General features: G+C 38.6%; 2 protein-coding genes across 3 annotated transcripts; both read right to left on the bottom strand.

Moving 5' to 3' along the window:
* Nucleotides 1-1219: 1219 nt before the first annotated feature.
* rrm2 (ribonucleotide reductase M2 polypeptide) lies at nucleotides 1220-6415 on the bottom strand. 2 transcript variants are annotated; one of them, XM_079830339.1, is made up of 10 exons: nucleotides 4957-6313; nucleotides 4678-4746; nucleotides 3327-3467; nucleotides 3058-3174; nucleotides 2833-2966; nucleotides 2493-2587; nucleotides 2275-2408; nucleotides 2066-2170; nucleotides 1776-1889; nucleotides 1220-1562 (listed from the first exon to the last, which is right to left on the bottom strand). In XM_079830339.1, the coding sequence occupies exons 1-10, from the start codon at nucleotides 5047-5049 to the stop codon at nucleotides 1410-1412; spliced, it is 1155 nt and encodes a 384-aa protein (XP_079686465.1). In that variant the 5' UTR covers nucleotides 5050-6313; the 3' UTR covers nucleotides 1220-1409. The 2 variants fall into 2 exon arrangements, with proteins under 2 accessions (XP_079686465.1, XP_079686464.1); XM_079830338.1 differs by having other exon boundaries at nucleotides 1222-1562; nucleotides 3327-3473; nucleotides 4957-6415.
* Nucleotides 6416-7811: 1396 nt separating this feature from the next.
* klf11a (Kruppel like factor 11a) lies at nucleotides 7812-11542 on the bottom strand. The gene is made up of 4 exons (XM_079830299.1): nucleotides 11049-11542; nucleotides 9845-10090; nucleotides 8629-9505; nucleotides 7812-8539 (listed from the first exon to the last, which is right to left on the bottom strand). Exons 1-4 carry the CDS (start codon nucleotides 11076-11078, stop codon nucleotides 8253-8255), a joined length of 1440 nt encoding a protein of 479 aa, XP_079686425.1. The 5' UTR covers nucleotides 11079-11542; the 3' UTR covers nucleotides 7812-8252.
* Between the last annotated feature and the right edge of the window lie 3510 nt (nucleotides 11543-15052).

Genomic DNA, 15052 nt, shown 5'->3' with positions numbered 1-15052 from the left:
GGCTGTGTCAGTGATATGTCTGCTAACAAGATCTAATGTGTGTCAATATGTCAGCTGAAGCAGCTGTTAACTCTTCAGAATGATGGACCGCTGACAGGCATGCTAATAAGAAAAACCCATATAAATGATCCTCACAGTAATGTGCATGTCCCAGAGTCAATCACTGTTCATATTCAGACACTTACTCAGACAGAAAGACTCACATTCATGACTATCCATCACTGTGTTTTCACAGCTGTACGGATCAATTGACAAGTCAATGACAGTTGTGCCACACTCCAAAATAGAAATGTGCATTGAGGAAAGATTTGTTGTTTTAGGTGCGAAAGAAAACTGAAATCAGATGTAAATAAGCATAAAGGCTAAACTGAGCTATATTAAAATCAGGCCGGACAATTAACGATTTGTTCTTCATGTTTAAGGAACGCATTCCTACAACAAAGTTAATGTAGAAACAGTTCTGAAACGTCCGGAGAGCACTTAGAGGAGAACGGCCAGTCACCAGCTAATGCCACGAGTGCCCCAGATAATGACTACTATAAATATATTGAGTGCTTTACAAGTTTCCATGTCAGCAATGTTGTTCATTAAAGAGATGTGCATGGAAATCATATAATCCACTCAGTGCATTAAAACATTAAGTCTTGATTAACCTTGAGAAGTTCAAAATATGACAACAAAAAGAATATGGATCATTCAACTGCCAATATGACCGGCTTATTGTATTGACCAGAATTCCAAGATAAGTTATGAACTGTTAAAATTCTTTAAAAAAAAAAACCTCCAGTGAAAACCAATTTTGAGTCATATTTCAAAATGAAAAACAGGGAGGTCTTGAAATCAGTTTGAGCAAAAGCTTCACATCAGCTGAAAGAATTCATCAAGCCTGTGTATGCAACAACAGTAGCCATGTGGGAAAACTTGCCATTGTAATATTTTAGGGGGTTGTTTTGGACTTCAGGAAGTTGTTCTGCACTATACATGCACCAACATTGCCATTTTACCCTCTAGTTCAAAAACTACAAGATAAGGTACCTTCATGTCTTAATTATAATAAATTACCCTATTTCAACACTGATTAGAGAAGCCTGCTTTGTCATCATAACTAATATTTGCAGGAGACAGATGTAGTCACTTTTAAACCTCCCAGTGTTGTAGACATGTCTAATCCTCATCTCTGCCACACCCTAGAGGCAAAGCAATGAGTAGAAAAGCAGGAAGTAGTTGTGTTCTTTTTATTATCATTTAAAACAACAAAAATAAAAAGTAAATTTTACAATTAAATCTCATTAAAACTAATGAAAAGTAAAAAAAAAAAATCATGTAAACACTGTAGAATAAGTGAGGCAGAAGTGAGTCCAAAGGGTCCATAGCTTACAAGTGTCCATTTAGGCACCTAGATTGGGTCTTTAAAAATCAGCATCCAGTCTGAATGTGTTATCTGTAGATCCAGACATGACTCCCATCCGCTGGTACTCGCCAACTCGTTTCTCAAAGAAGTTGGTCTTGCCCTCCAAGGAAATGTTCTCCATAAAGTCAAAAGGGTTTTCCACTTTATAGACCTAGAAGGAAATGTAGAAGGTTAATGACACATAAAAAGCCATCTGTTAAACTGAAGGCACAGAAGTTATTTGTAGTCTTATGTTAGCCAACTGCAAGGCCACAGATCTGCAGTCAGTCAAAGACTAGCACCACCATGAGCAAAGATGCAAAATGCATAGTCTAACATGTCAGAGTCAAACTTGGCTATATTAAAAATAACCTAATAAACCTACCTTGTCAAATCCCAACTCCAGCAATAGCCTGTCAGCCACAAACTCAATGTATTGTTTCATTAGGTCACAGTTCATGCCAATAAGCTTTACTGGTAGGGCATCAGTCAGGAACTCCTAGGACATCAAAAGGACAAGTCAGATTGGGTCTCTTGCCAGTAGCATGCACTTCATCCAAAAGCCGTTTAAAGTATAGCTTCTACACAAGGAATCCAAGGCAAAAAAGACTGGCACTACTTGAAACCATAAAAGTGGAAATCCTGAAAGGGATTGCGTTACGCAAGCACACAAACCTGTTCAATTTCAACTGCATTCATGATGATTTTCTTTACTGTAGCCTCTGATGGTTTGTTGATCAAGTGCTTGAACATGAGGCAGGCGAAGTCACAATGAAGACCCTGTGAGGAGAACGAGAATAAAACTTAAGATCACATCTTCAACTTTCACACTACACATCCGAAAGCATTAATTCCCGTGTTAGAAGACATCTCAAAATGGTTACCTCATCTCTGCTGATGAGTTCATTGGAGAAGGTGAGTCCAGGCATGAGTCCTCTCTTCTTTAGCCAGAAAATAGAAGCAAAAGACCCAGAAAAGAAGATTCCTTCCACTGCGGCAAAAGCCACCACTCTCTCCCCTAAATACAGAAATTTGAATTAGCTCTGGCCATAACTTAAATGTATCAGTAAATAAACTGCAGTAGTATGTAAATACAACATACCGTATTGTGCATTTGTGTCACCAATCCAGTTGAGCGCCCAGTCAGCCTTCTTCTTTACACAAGGCATCGTCTCAATAGCATTGAACAGATATTCTCTACAGGAGCAAAAGAAACACTTCATTAATTATTGGTTAAATGTCTAAACAGATTGAATTTAGACATCATAATTTAGGGAGCTCAGTAAAGGCGATATTTTCGTGCTGACACCCTACAACCAGCAGACCACATGTCCACTGATCTTGAGCAGTCAACACTCAGCTCCCATTATCAGCTGAGGTACGTACCCCTGCGCCACTCATCATTGCCCCCAAAAACTCCCACAACATGTCCAATAGCTCACCTCTCTTTGGAATCTTTGATGTAGGTGTCGATCAACAGACTGTACATTTCAGAGTGAATGTTTTCCATTGCAATCTGGAAACCGTAGAAGCAACGGGCTTCAGTCACCTGGACTTCCTGAGTAAACCGCCCCACCTAGATTAAAATCACAGAACACATGTTATAAGAAAAGTGCGACTTCTTACAGAAGTTTAAAAATCTTGTGAAAGTTTGCCTATGAACGCACCAAGTTCTCATTGACAATGCCATCACTTGCAGCAAAGAAAGCCAAGACATGAGAGATGAAATATCTTTCCTCTTCTTTCAGGGAATCCCAGTGCTGAAGATCTTTGGACAGGTCAACCTGGGGGAAAAAAAATGTATATATAAATTTTTTTTAAATTCACAGCAATCATACAAGCAGCTTTAAGGTAGTGTTTGAGGTCATGGTTAAGAACCATAATGTGGAACAAACTTTCATTTCTTCTGGTGTAGCTAATATACTTTGAAGCTCACCTCCTCAGCAGTCCAGAAGGAGGCCTCTGCCTTCTTGTACATCTGCCAGATGTCATGGTACTGAATTGGGAAGATGACAAAGCGATTGGGGTTGTCCTTTAGAAGGGGCTCTTCCTCCACAGCTCCTTTCCTTGGTTTTGTCTGCTCCTTAGTTAATTAAAAAAAATATATATATATACACATTATAAATCTAATTGCCAGTACCCATTATGTTGCATGTTAATGGGAGGAGCATAGTTAAAGGGATAGTTCACCCACAAATAAATTGTCGTTTATTCACCCTCAAGTTGTTCCAAACCTGTATGAGTTTTTATTTTCTTTATTCTGCGGAACACAAATTATATTTTGAAGAACGTTTGTAACCAAGCAGATCGAGCAACCATTGACTACCATAGTATTTTTTTCCCTACAATCATAGTCAATAGTTGTTCGATCTGCTTGGTTACAAACGTTCTTCAAAATATCTCTTGTGTTCAACAGAATAAAGAAACTCAAACAGGTTTGGAACAACTTGAGGGTGAGTAAATGACTTAATTTTCATTTTTGGGTGAACTATCCCTTTAATAACTACACACAACACATGTAGTGATTGACCAGTCATGTGCATGACACATTTTGAAGACTTGATTTTCTTTTTTAATTACATGCACTCCCCACCAAAGTAAAATGTATTTATAAAAAATATATATATACACACACAATGTTTATGGGAATGTCATGAAAAGTTAGCTTCACCTGGGTTTGCTTTGGTAACCAAAATTTCACCCCCGCCCCCAATACGTAAAGGGTATAAATTAAATACACTTTGCCGTTTTCTAAAAAACATTAGCATTTGTAGCTCTTTATAAATGTACTTCTATAAACGTATAGACCTCTCTGCACCCACTAACGTTACTTCCGGTTTAGCTTGCCGGTGAAACAAGTGTTCTTCCAGTTGACCGAATAAAATATGGTAAATGTAAACATTGCTCGAAACATATAACTTGTTACAGAATATTTTCATATGTGCGTTGCCAACACTCCTGTGTCGTTTACACAACATTAAATCAGCTCGATACTGCCCCGCCAAATCAACATAACTCAATAAATTAACAGGCTTAAAATACACAGCACCCATTTTAAGTTCCCATATAGCATTGTCTTTAGTTAGATTCGTCATTGTTCTTATCAAAAGCCCAGATAGTTCGGTGGACCAGCCCAACTTTGGCGCCAAATTTTATCCAAGTTACTTCAAATTTCTCGCTCGAGAAATAAATAGGTAACGTTATATATATATATATATTGTGGCATTCACGTATTGCTATAAATCCTGAAGAAACGTGCAGGGTTGCAATTAAAGTGTGTAACTTACCTCTGAATCATCGAAGATTTTGCGCGCCGTTTTGGACGCTAGAACTCTGGTGGAGCTCAGACTAGGAGGCTGAGGACAGAACAAAAGCACACATTTTACAATCTACATCATGACTAACAGTTTAGTATTTGAATTATAATTAAACAACAGGAGTAACATTTCGGTCACATTATATAGTATTGATCTAGTACTCCGGGAAATTAAATCATCTCAGTAACTTACATGCCTTAGAATTACACGTATAAATATCTGGTAACAAGTTAAAAAATATAAACTTACCGTGTTTTCTTTGTCCACCAAGGACATGTTATTTACTTTAGCAGAAACTGCGTTTTCATTCTTGGCTTTCAGTGGGGAGCGAGTTGACATCATTGTTAAGATTAAAGCGTTAGTTAGGTAAAACAGAAAATGAAGATAAGTTAAAAAATATATATATAACACAACTTCTAAAACAAGTCGGATACAAATAAATAAAAGCAAAAGTATGAGCTCGAAGGTCAACAGTCCAGCTGAAGCGAAGAAAGCGAAGGAAATGAATAAGGAATGCCGGGGATACTCTTTTATATTCAATTCTTGGCGCTCATTCTCAGCCAATAGGAAAGGGCAAACTTTACTGCTTTGTTTGGTCCTTTTAACTCTCTCATCAGATGAACCAATCAGAAGCCTCAAGACGTCACGTGAGACATACGCCTCGCGGGAAATTCAAACGTGTTGGGGGTTGGGAAGTGTTACAAAACCAAAAAAAAAAAAAAAATGTTACAAAACCGAATGAACAAGGTTACACAAGCAGGTTTAAAAGGGCGCGAAAGGGGGGGAAAAAGGTATTGTCAAGTTAATATTTTTGTACAAACCATTTCATTTAGAATATCTTGTGCGAAATGTCCGTTCATGTTAACTGCCCACTAAAGAAAATCTTACATTTACTCGATATAGAGTTCCTGGTTATAATGAGTCCACTTTATCATAATAAGTTATACTTTTTAATTCCATTCAAACAGAATAAGGTGAAATAAAACGACACGCAGTGCCATTTAAACCACTCAAGTCACAGATTTACATACACAAGTTACATACAGATGACACGTCAAACAGGACACAATAAATATTGTTTAAGGTAAAACAACATTCCGACTGATGTATGGGGAAAAATACATTCCTCACAGCCTCTTTTCATAACCAGCCAACAACAAAAACCTACCAGGAAGCAATTTGCGCGCCAGATTTAAGTAAACAATTAAAATACATGACATCAACCCATACTATTATCCATAATCTTTCAAAAAACTGAAATATTCTTTTTATTTTTTTGCCATAAACTAGACATGTGGTCTTTAAAACAACTACTACCTTCATAAAATCACCCCTTTGACGTGGCCGTAAATGTTTTGTTTTTCTTCGTTTCTCGTGTCGACACGCACAAAGATCACGGTGAGCATCATGAATTAATATAATTGGTAGACTTTGGTGTATAAAAAGAGGAATTATATAAGTATATGCATTTTATTTCGATGGAACATTACACCACAACAAACTATCAGCTGTTAAGGCAGTTGCTCACTACAGCCAAACCATAACACGAATTCATACGAGCTTTGTGACAAAGTCGACATAACACAAATTATGTTGAAAATGCACTTTACAACAGCGAAAATATTGAAATCCTTTGTTTTCTTATAACAAAAACCATTTCCAGGACGCGGGACAAGGAACAATAAATAAAAACGCCCAAGAGGTCACTGCCTGGGATAAAATACTGAATGCTTTTGGGAGACTGCTTCCTAGTGGCAGGAGGACAATATCACAGATGTGACATGTTTTGTAGAAACTCATCAAATAAATTGTGGCAACAAAGCTAAACATTTGTACAACAATATGAAAAATGATCAGCTGCGTACACCATCTTCATAATCTTCTCGCTGACGACATTACAGTACTTAGTAGTAATTCATTGATGACTATTCGATTGTTTCTTTTTTGACAATATAATTATAATGCAAAGATAAAATAGATCAACACACACACACACACACACACACACACACACACACACACACACACACACACACACACACACACACACACACACACACACACACACACACACACACACACACACACACACACACACACACACACACACACACACACACACACACACACACACACACACACACACACACACACACACACACACACACACACACACACACACACACACACACACACGCCATTTTAGCTACTGTGCGATAGCAGTGGAATCAGCACTGGAGAAAATAAAACAAAGCATCGAATATTATGCAATAAACTGCCTGTAATGCCAGAGACAGCAGGGGGCGCGCTTCACCTATATTACAATTTGCCGTTTCTAGTAACGAAAAGTTGTTAAAAGGCTATTATTATTATCACATATACACGTTATCGTTAATTATAACACATACAACGGTATAAAGTAAAACTAAAATAAAAAAGTAATTGTATTGTGTCAATTTGATATTTTTTAACAAAATGACAGGCCATCGTAGAGTTTTCCCATTTTCTTTACTTCTCACTTTGGTTTAGTTAATCATAATTAAAACAGAAAATACTATATCTTAAATCGACCTATAGTGCATTTTTTATTTATTTTTTTTGTTTTCTTTTTCAGTTTGGAAATATCGGTCAGTAAGGCAAATGGGCGGAGGCTTGTCTGTCAAGCTGCTGCTGCCATATTTACAACTCGTCATCCTCTGTGATTGGTCGCGCCCCCTAACCGCTCCACAATGGAGCGATGTGATTGGACGAGGTTGGTTACTGGGTGCTGTGGGGTGATAATGTTGAAAATTGATGTTGAGCTGGTGTTGTGTAACTGTGTCGTCACACCAGTTAGTGGCTAGGTAATGATTCTATTGTTTTATTTATCCACGTTTTACACGTTGTCTTGTCAGCCTGTGTTCATATTAATGTCTTAGTTTAATCTTTTCTTATAAAAACATTTTTGTTGAACCATTTCAAGTGTTTTTGGTTCTTTTTTCCCCTTTTAAGACTAAGTAATAATGTTTAGTGTGTAAGTTGTCTTAAACACCTAAATGTATCTAACTAGACTTCAGTCCTTTATTTTCATTTCTTTATCAGATGTAACAAATAAAACAAATTCTATATTCTTACTACAAATGTTTATTATTAAATAATATGGAATATTGCAGGTAGTATCACATACAGGAATACTGTCCAATTAACAGAAGTAACATCAATAACATTTATTTATATATCAACAATAAATGCAAATTTGAATACACATTACATTCATATAGATAGTAATATTTATATACAAATATACAACAGTAAAGAGTAAGTAACAGATGAACTGATGCAAAGACTTTGGCAAAGGGAGTGGATACATATTGGGAGACATAACTTATATAAAAGTAAACAAGAAATCCTTATAAACAACCATGATTAAAGTAAAAATCCAGTGCAATGTCACATTGTTTTATGTACATGGATGTGTAGCAGCCTTGGTTTTCTTGTATTTCCACTGTTAAATGGTCAGTGGGATATTGTCCTGAGGTGACTGAGGTGAGTGGTCTAGTTTAAACTTAGTTTGAGGCTGGAAGAAGCACACTAAGGGGCATGGAAGATGGTGCTTGGGAAGTGGCCATTTTGTTTATGTCACGAACTTCGGTAGGCCACACTGTAGACCTCTTGGTTGTCATATGACGCCGTGCGTGCTTGGTCAGGTGGTCGCTTCGCATGAACCGACGCTCGCAGACAGGACAGACGAACTTCTTTTCACCCGTGTGTGTCCGACGATGCCTGGAGAGTTCATCAGAACGGGCAAATTTTTTGTCACACCCTTCCCAATGACAACTGAAAGGCTTCTCACCTGAGAAACAGAAGGAGATGATAAATTAACATGTTTATGGGTGCAACCTATTGGAACAAAACCGTATTGTCTGCCAAATGGATACAAACCTGTATGGGTTCTTAAATGAGCCTTCAAGTGGGAACTTTTAAAGTAGGTCTTCTTGCATCCTTGGAAGTTGCAGACGTAGTTCCGCCTGCGTGAGAAGTCAGACTGTGTCAATCCGCCGCTCTGACCTGAGGGCACGTAGACTGGAGCGGGTGCCAAAGGCAGGAGCTTCGTGTTCCCAAGCGTAACAATGCTCTGCTGGCAGGTGGAGGATTGGGATACCTGAGACTGCGGGACTACAAACATCACAGTGCCCTGAGCCACAGATGAGCTCACCAGGAGAGGTTGAGAATGTGGAAGAATGGGCTTCGACCCTGAGGTCTGCATCTGAACTGGAGTCTGAACGAACGCTGAGATGATTCCAGTCTGCCCGTTAACAGGGAACACCTGACAGAGCACCGGCGGGCTGGAAATGTGTGACTGTGGAACGGCGGACTGTGAAGTGGGGATAGCAAAGCATGGGGAGTCAGGAGAAGGGGCCGTTCTCTCCGCTTCTGCAGTGTCACATGGGCTACTGCAGCTTTGCAGTTCTGCTTTGAGGTTGGCATTGGGCTCTGTGTGCTGTAGAGGGATTTCTGCGGAACATGGCTTCTCCTGCCCTGTGGTTGGAGACGGAATGTTATGGTCCACGGATCTGTCGGCGGTGTGTCGTATAACACTGGTGGCTCTGTGCAGCGAGGACTGTTCTGCCGTCTGCGGCGGAGCGGGGTTGAGAAGGACTGCGGTACTGGGATGCAAGTTGATGTGACATGCAGCCCTGTTGGTCAAGGCTGAGCATAGTTTGGGGTGTGGTTTGAGACTTGAGCAGGCCACTGAGGTACTGAGAACCGCTGTGCCAGAAGTTTCCGCAAAGCTTGGGCTGTGGGGAGGGGTCATGCACTGGTGGGAGAAAAGAGATTTGCATTGAGCATTGGGTATTTCCTTTAATGCTGGAATATACTACAAGATTTTTGGGAAGTGATGATTGATTTCACAGAAAATCACAGTGTATGATGAGACACCAATTTTGTAGCTATTTGTAGCTAATTCTGTACTATCCAGTGCCTAGTGCTTTAAAATCTGTTTATTATCTGAGTAGTTTATCCCAGCCTAGCAAATCTACACTTCCTCTTTCAAAATGATGTAGGCCATAACAGCTTCACTTAGGCAGCATCCGCAAACCTTTTTTGGAAAAATTTATTCATAATGCTCCAACAGAGTCAATTTAGAGTCACTCACCAGTGATGAGAGGGAGACCAAGTCTTTAGGGGACTCAATGAGTTCCGGCTGCAAGGCGAGAGAATCACAGGAGTCTGAGGTGGGCGTCAGTGGGCGAGGCTTGTGCGTTCTCTGGACCCAGGAGCTCATGCACACCAAAGCCTCCGCAGCCTCCAGGTCATTGTATTCCAGAGTGGAGGAGCAGCACTTCTCACTGTCAAGCCGGTTTCTCTCCATCATCACCTCGCAGATGTCCACAAGATTGGACTATAGATTATAAAAAAAGCACATTTATTATTTTAACGCCTCGGTGGGCTAGTTTATAAACCTCAGTAACACTGAATCTGAATTGACACCATCACAATAACGGTTCCTATAATTCAATCTAATTGCATGGCATACAATGAAAATGGGAAAATGGTGATGTTTGTTATGCATCTGCTGTAAATAGCTACTGCTGTCATTCATAAGCAAAGAAAGGGGCCCCAGTACTTGGCGACTACACCCACCCAGCGCCTTGCATAGAGTTAACCGTGAGCTGCTGGGGACCTCCCATCGCCAAATATAGATTTAAGAGTGACGTGCACCCAACCAAAAAGCCATGCGAGTATGCCATGCAACAAAAAAAAGTCTAATCCAAGTGGTTAACCATATCAAGACGTTTTGCATGAATGTTACTCTTTTTGTCCCTTATGATACGCCAAGCTTGATAGAGAAAATGCACAACGTTGTTGTAATAACTTGAAATACAAAAATTGAAATTGAATGCATTGTGAAATAACTTGACAATTGAATGTATAAATGAAGGAGGAGAAAAAATATGGTCAAACTCGAGAGCATGTTCAGGGGGCACATAAGGTCGCTAACAGAAAAAAAACTGATGACAACACTTTGAACGTAAAGTAGCACTGCAGCTCAATGCAGGAGGGAAATGCACAACAATGATTGCGGCAAATGGCTCATCGTGACTTATAATTGAATTAAAGCAATTTAACACAAAGAACGTGGCTCGTTTCAAGTGTCAGGGTGACCAAGTATGTGTTTGTGTGTGTGTGAACAGAAATTATAAACATTGCTTTGCTCAAAGTCAACTGTTCTCCGTCAATGAGCATGAAATCGTTGTATATGGGGTGCAACTTACAGTAAAAGAGGAAGTCATTAGTGGGTCAATGCGCAAATACTAAAAAGTAGCAATAAAGCCACTTTGTCAATAAAATCAACTTACCCGGCCGGAGTTAGAAGCAAAATTCAGCATATATGTACGTCTCTTAAAAGCAACGAGAAAGACAGCTGTGATACGAAGCCCGGGCACATAAGTCTAACCACTTTTTTACAGCAAGGTCCAACCTCAGCTGAGTGAATCAGAAGCTCAAAAAAAAACAACAGAAAGAAAGAAAAAAAAACAGAAACAAAATTCAGAGCACTCTGGCGGGTGGTAACATGTTACCAATCAAAAACAAAGGTGTAGCGGAAACGGTCCAATGGAAAATCAGGCAGCGCGTGATCAGGACGTGATCGCTCGCTGATTGGCTGAAACGGGGTGCGTGGCTGTTGGGGGGCGTTACAGAGGAGTCAGCGGTGTCAGAGTAAACCCGGTGAACCCGGTGCTCGAGAACTGGGGGAAAGGTCGGCGCAGCGAACGAGCGGAATCGTGAGATACTCGCACGCGTCTGGCTAGCTGTGCCAGCGGAGTGTGGCATGCGCAGACGAGCGCGCACTGAGTCCACACTGAGCCAACGCCTGTATTATTCAAGACAAAACTGAAATAAAGAAGCGAAACCCTTATCGTACATATGTTGTGGTTTGATTTTTGATGGACAGTCTGTGCTTTTATAATATAAACTGTTGCCATGAATGTTTCGTAACCTCACGCGACTGGTGGACAAAGGGGAAACGGGGACACAGTGAGATGCTGCTTTAAAAGAAATATTGAAGAATAGCTATAGCACTAAAAATGAAACAGCAATGGGAATGATAGCAATAACAATATCGAAAAAATGAAACATATTCACTTCGCTTTTTTAAACAAAAATATTTTTTTTTTAGAAAAACGTACGACAGCCCCTTTTATTTGTCTCCTTAAAAAGACAGTTGTCACAAGCGTCGTCCAGTAATCACGACATCTCCCACATGACGTGCGTACACAGACCTGGCTTTAGTGAACTAAACTGAACTCAGGGAACTCAGGGACCTCAGATGAACAGCTTTCTGTGAAAGAATCCAGGGCGGAGCCTATGAGTATGCTGCATCTCTTTGTTGTAGCTACACTAACCTTAATGTGTCTCTCTCTTTGTCTGTTTTTTTCGTGATAATTAGCTGTTCTTACACTGAAATGATTAGTGCGAACGTGTAAATGTGTGCAAATCATATAGGTGTGTATCCCTGCAGGAGGGCTGTGATTCTGCTGTTCTGTCTAGGTGAGCAGAGCTGAGCAGACAAAAGGCAACACCAGTCCCCCTCCTCATCAGGGAAGATTGAGAGAAAAAGACATATGAGCATGTATTTCTCTGTCTATGATGTGCTACAACTGAGGAAGACATTTGCTGTCCTTAGAAATGTTCAACATTCCTTAATGTTCTTAGCAATTAAAGAAATAAAGGGAATTTTTGTTTGACATTCGTATAAAAAAAGTAGCCAAATAGCTTATATAAATGGGCAACACTTAATGTCTTTTAAACAATGTACATCATTGTTTGTTTTTTTCAAAAAGATGATCCAATAATACAAATTATTATGTGTATATATTATACTCACATAATTGACATGAGAACAAAGGCAACTAGTGTCTTATTAAAGTGCAATGTTTCATTCTTTATAAATATAGGGAAGGTTCAGCCATTTTGTCTGATAATAAAAACAATTAAATAAATATTTAATGCCATGGATCAAATTCACTAATTGGACATCATAAAATAATTGCTTCTTAAGCCTGCACAAAGTGCTAAACCATCTAACACATGTAAACAACAAAAGAGGACTCTTATTAGCGAAACACGTTTATTTATACTGTATGGAAGTTTAGAAGGCAACATCTGGTTTTGCATCATAATCATTACATTTTGATGGCAGGATTGGGATTTTTCTGTTGTTTTTATATCTGTTGAAACTGGTATTCTGGCAGTCAGCTGTAAAGAAAAAAGGCATAAAGGTCTTTAATTTTGTAGAGATGCATGATTCCATGTAAATAAGGGGCATGTCTCCATTTAGCAAAAGCAAAATACTGAGGAAAGCAGATCTCCTGTGTTGATGAAACAAGAAAACAGGTTAAAAAAAATCAGAATCTTTGATGAATAGAAAGTTCAAAAGAAGCTTTTGTACCATTATGAAAGTCTTTACTGTCGCAATTTAATGTCTTTGCTTAAAAAAAAAACATTAAAGGTAAGGTAATGTTTTTCATAAACACCTTTTTTATACTGGTTGAAACTCTCTTTACATCCTGAAAGCAATCAATAATAGAAGTGGTCTAAATATTAAAAATGTACATATATCTTCTGTGGAAGTCTCAGGACAATCATTGCATTTGGTCTGTTTTTTTCTTATAAATAACTGCTTCCTGTAAAGCTTGTAAAGATCGATTCCCTCAGTAATTTATGAATACAGCTGCTGAATGGTGTTATATTAAATAATATATCAAATATAAATATATATTTATATAAATAAATATAAAAATGTTAGAAAAAGTATTACATAAGAATTAAAGTATTCATATATAAAAATATAAAGAGCTAACCCCACTATAAAAGGGGGGCTTGGATTCCAGTAAGAAAATGTAAAATACAAGTGACTAGAATATATATACAAATTATTTCAAATGTAGCTGACATTATTACACAAATCTTTATATAAATTGCAGTGTTATACGCCACAACAGCATCATCACCATAGCTTGTGTTTTCGAGAATGAGCTGTTTGAACCCAGAGACCGTGGAATCTTGGGAGGGTAGTGAGGCCAGGCATGGGGGTTAGGCTGCTAGCCAGGGGAAGCAGTTTGTGTGTCTGTGTGTGTGAAAGAGAGAGGCCAAACAGGGCATGCAAACACACACGCTATGAGGAGGGTTGGGTGGCAGATGTGCTGTCCGCTTTGGGCTGCTAAGGAAAAACAGTTGAAACTTCACCCAGTGTGCTGCTGCAGCACATTTGAACTGAATGACTTGAGCTCAGATAGGTGGGGTTCCTAAAAGTAGGTCATCCAAAAAGGGCGGGCTTCCGTTTAACCTCTAAGATGCGACATGCTTTCCGTGTTGCGTAGCCCGAATCTTCCCCATCATGGTCGTTAGAAATAAACGTATTATGGATTAACATAATAAATCAAAGTAAGAACGTTGGTGGTTTATTCTCAGTTTTCTGTGTATACTGGAACGAGACTTACTCAGCATTTTGAGTAAGTTACGTGATTTCTCAAGTTTGAGACTAAGAGCAAACAGCTTGCCTCCACACCCACGACTCACACAGAAGGATGGAAATTTTTTCACAATATTCACACCCCTCAGTTCTGAATATGCAACATAGTGCAAGAAAGGATAAATGCACATTGACTCACACTGACCAGTTAGCACACAACTAAAACATGATGGTCTGTCTTCATCTGTGATACATGCATATTCTGATTCTGTTTTATATTTTGCCAAGCATTTTTGCAGTTAAAAAGTAAATGTTGTATATGATGCACACAAACAAGTCCACACAGTCTGTAAGCAATTATTTCTTATTCCTAAAAAATGTGTCTTGATAATAGTTTGGGGTCTGTACAAAAGACTCTTATGCTCATTAAGACTGCATTTATTTGTTCAAAAGTACAGTTAAATATTATTAAAATAATTTTGCATTTAATATATTTTAAAATGTGATTTATTCCTGTGATTGCAAATCTGAGTTTTCTGCAGCCATTATTTCAGTCTTCAGTGTCACATTATCCTTCAAAAAAATATTTTTTTTTCACCCATTTCACCTTAAAATAAAGTGCCTATTATTTTTTATCAGTGTTGAAAACAGATGTGCCGTTTAATATTTTTCTTGAAACTGTGATGCTTATATTTTCCAGGATTCCCTGATGAATAGAAAGTTCAAAAGAACAGCATTTATTTGAAGTTCTTTAGGAATATGTTGTAATGTAAATACCTTTCCTGTCACTTCTGATCAATTTCATGTGTGCTAAATAAAAGTATTATTTTCTTTTTTTTAAGTTACTGAAATCTTACCCCAATGTTTTGATGTGTTTGTAGGCCTGTT

This window comes from Gobio gobio (genome assembly GCF_949357685.1).
Source record: "Gobio gobio genome assembly, chromosome: 12".
NCBI classification, from domain to species: Eukaryota; Metazoa; Chordata; class Actinopteri; order Cypriniformes; family Gobionidae; genus Gobio; species Gobio gobio.
This window is presented reverse-complemented; position numbering and strand designations above follow the sequence as displayed.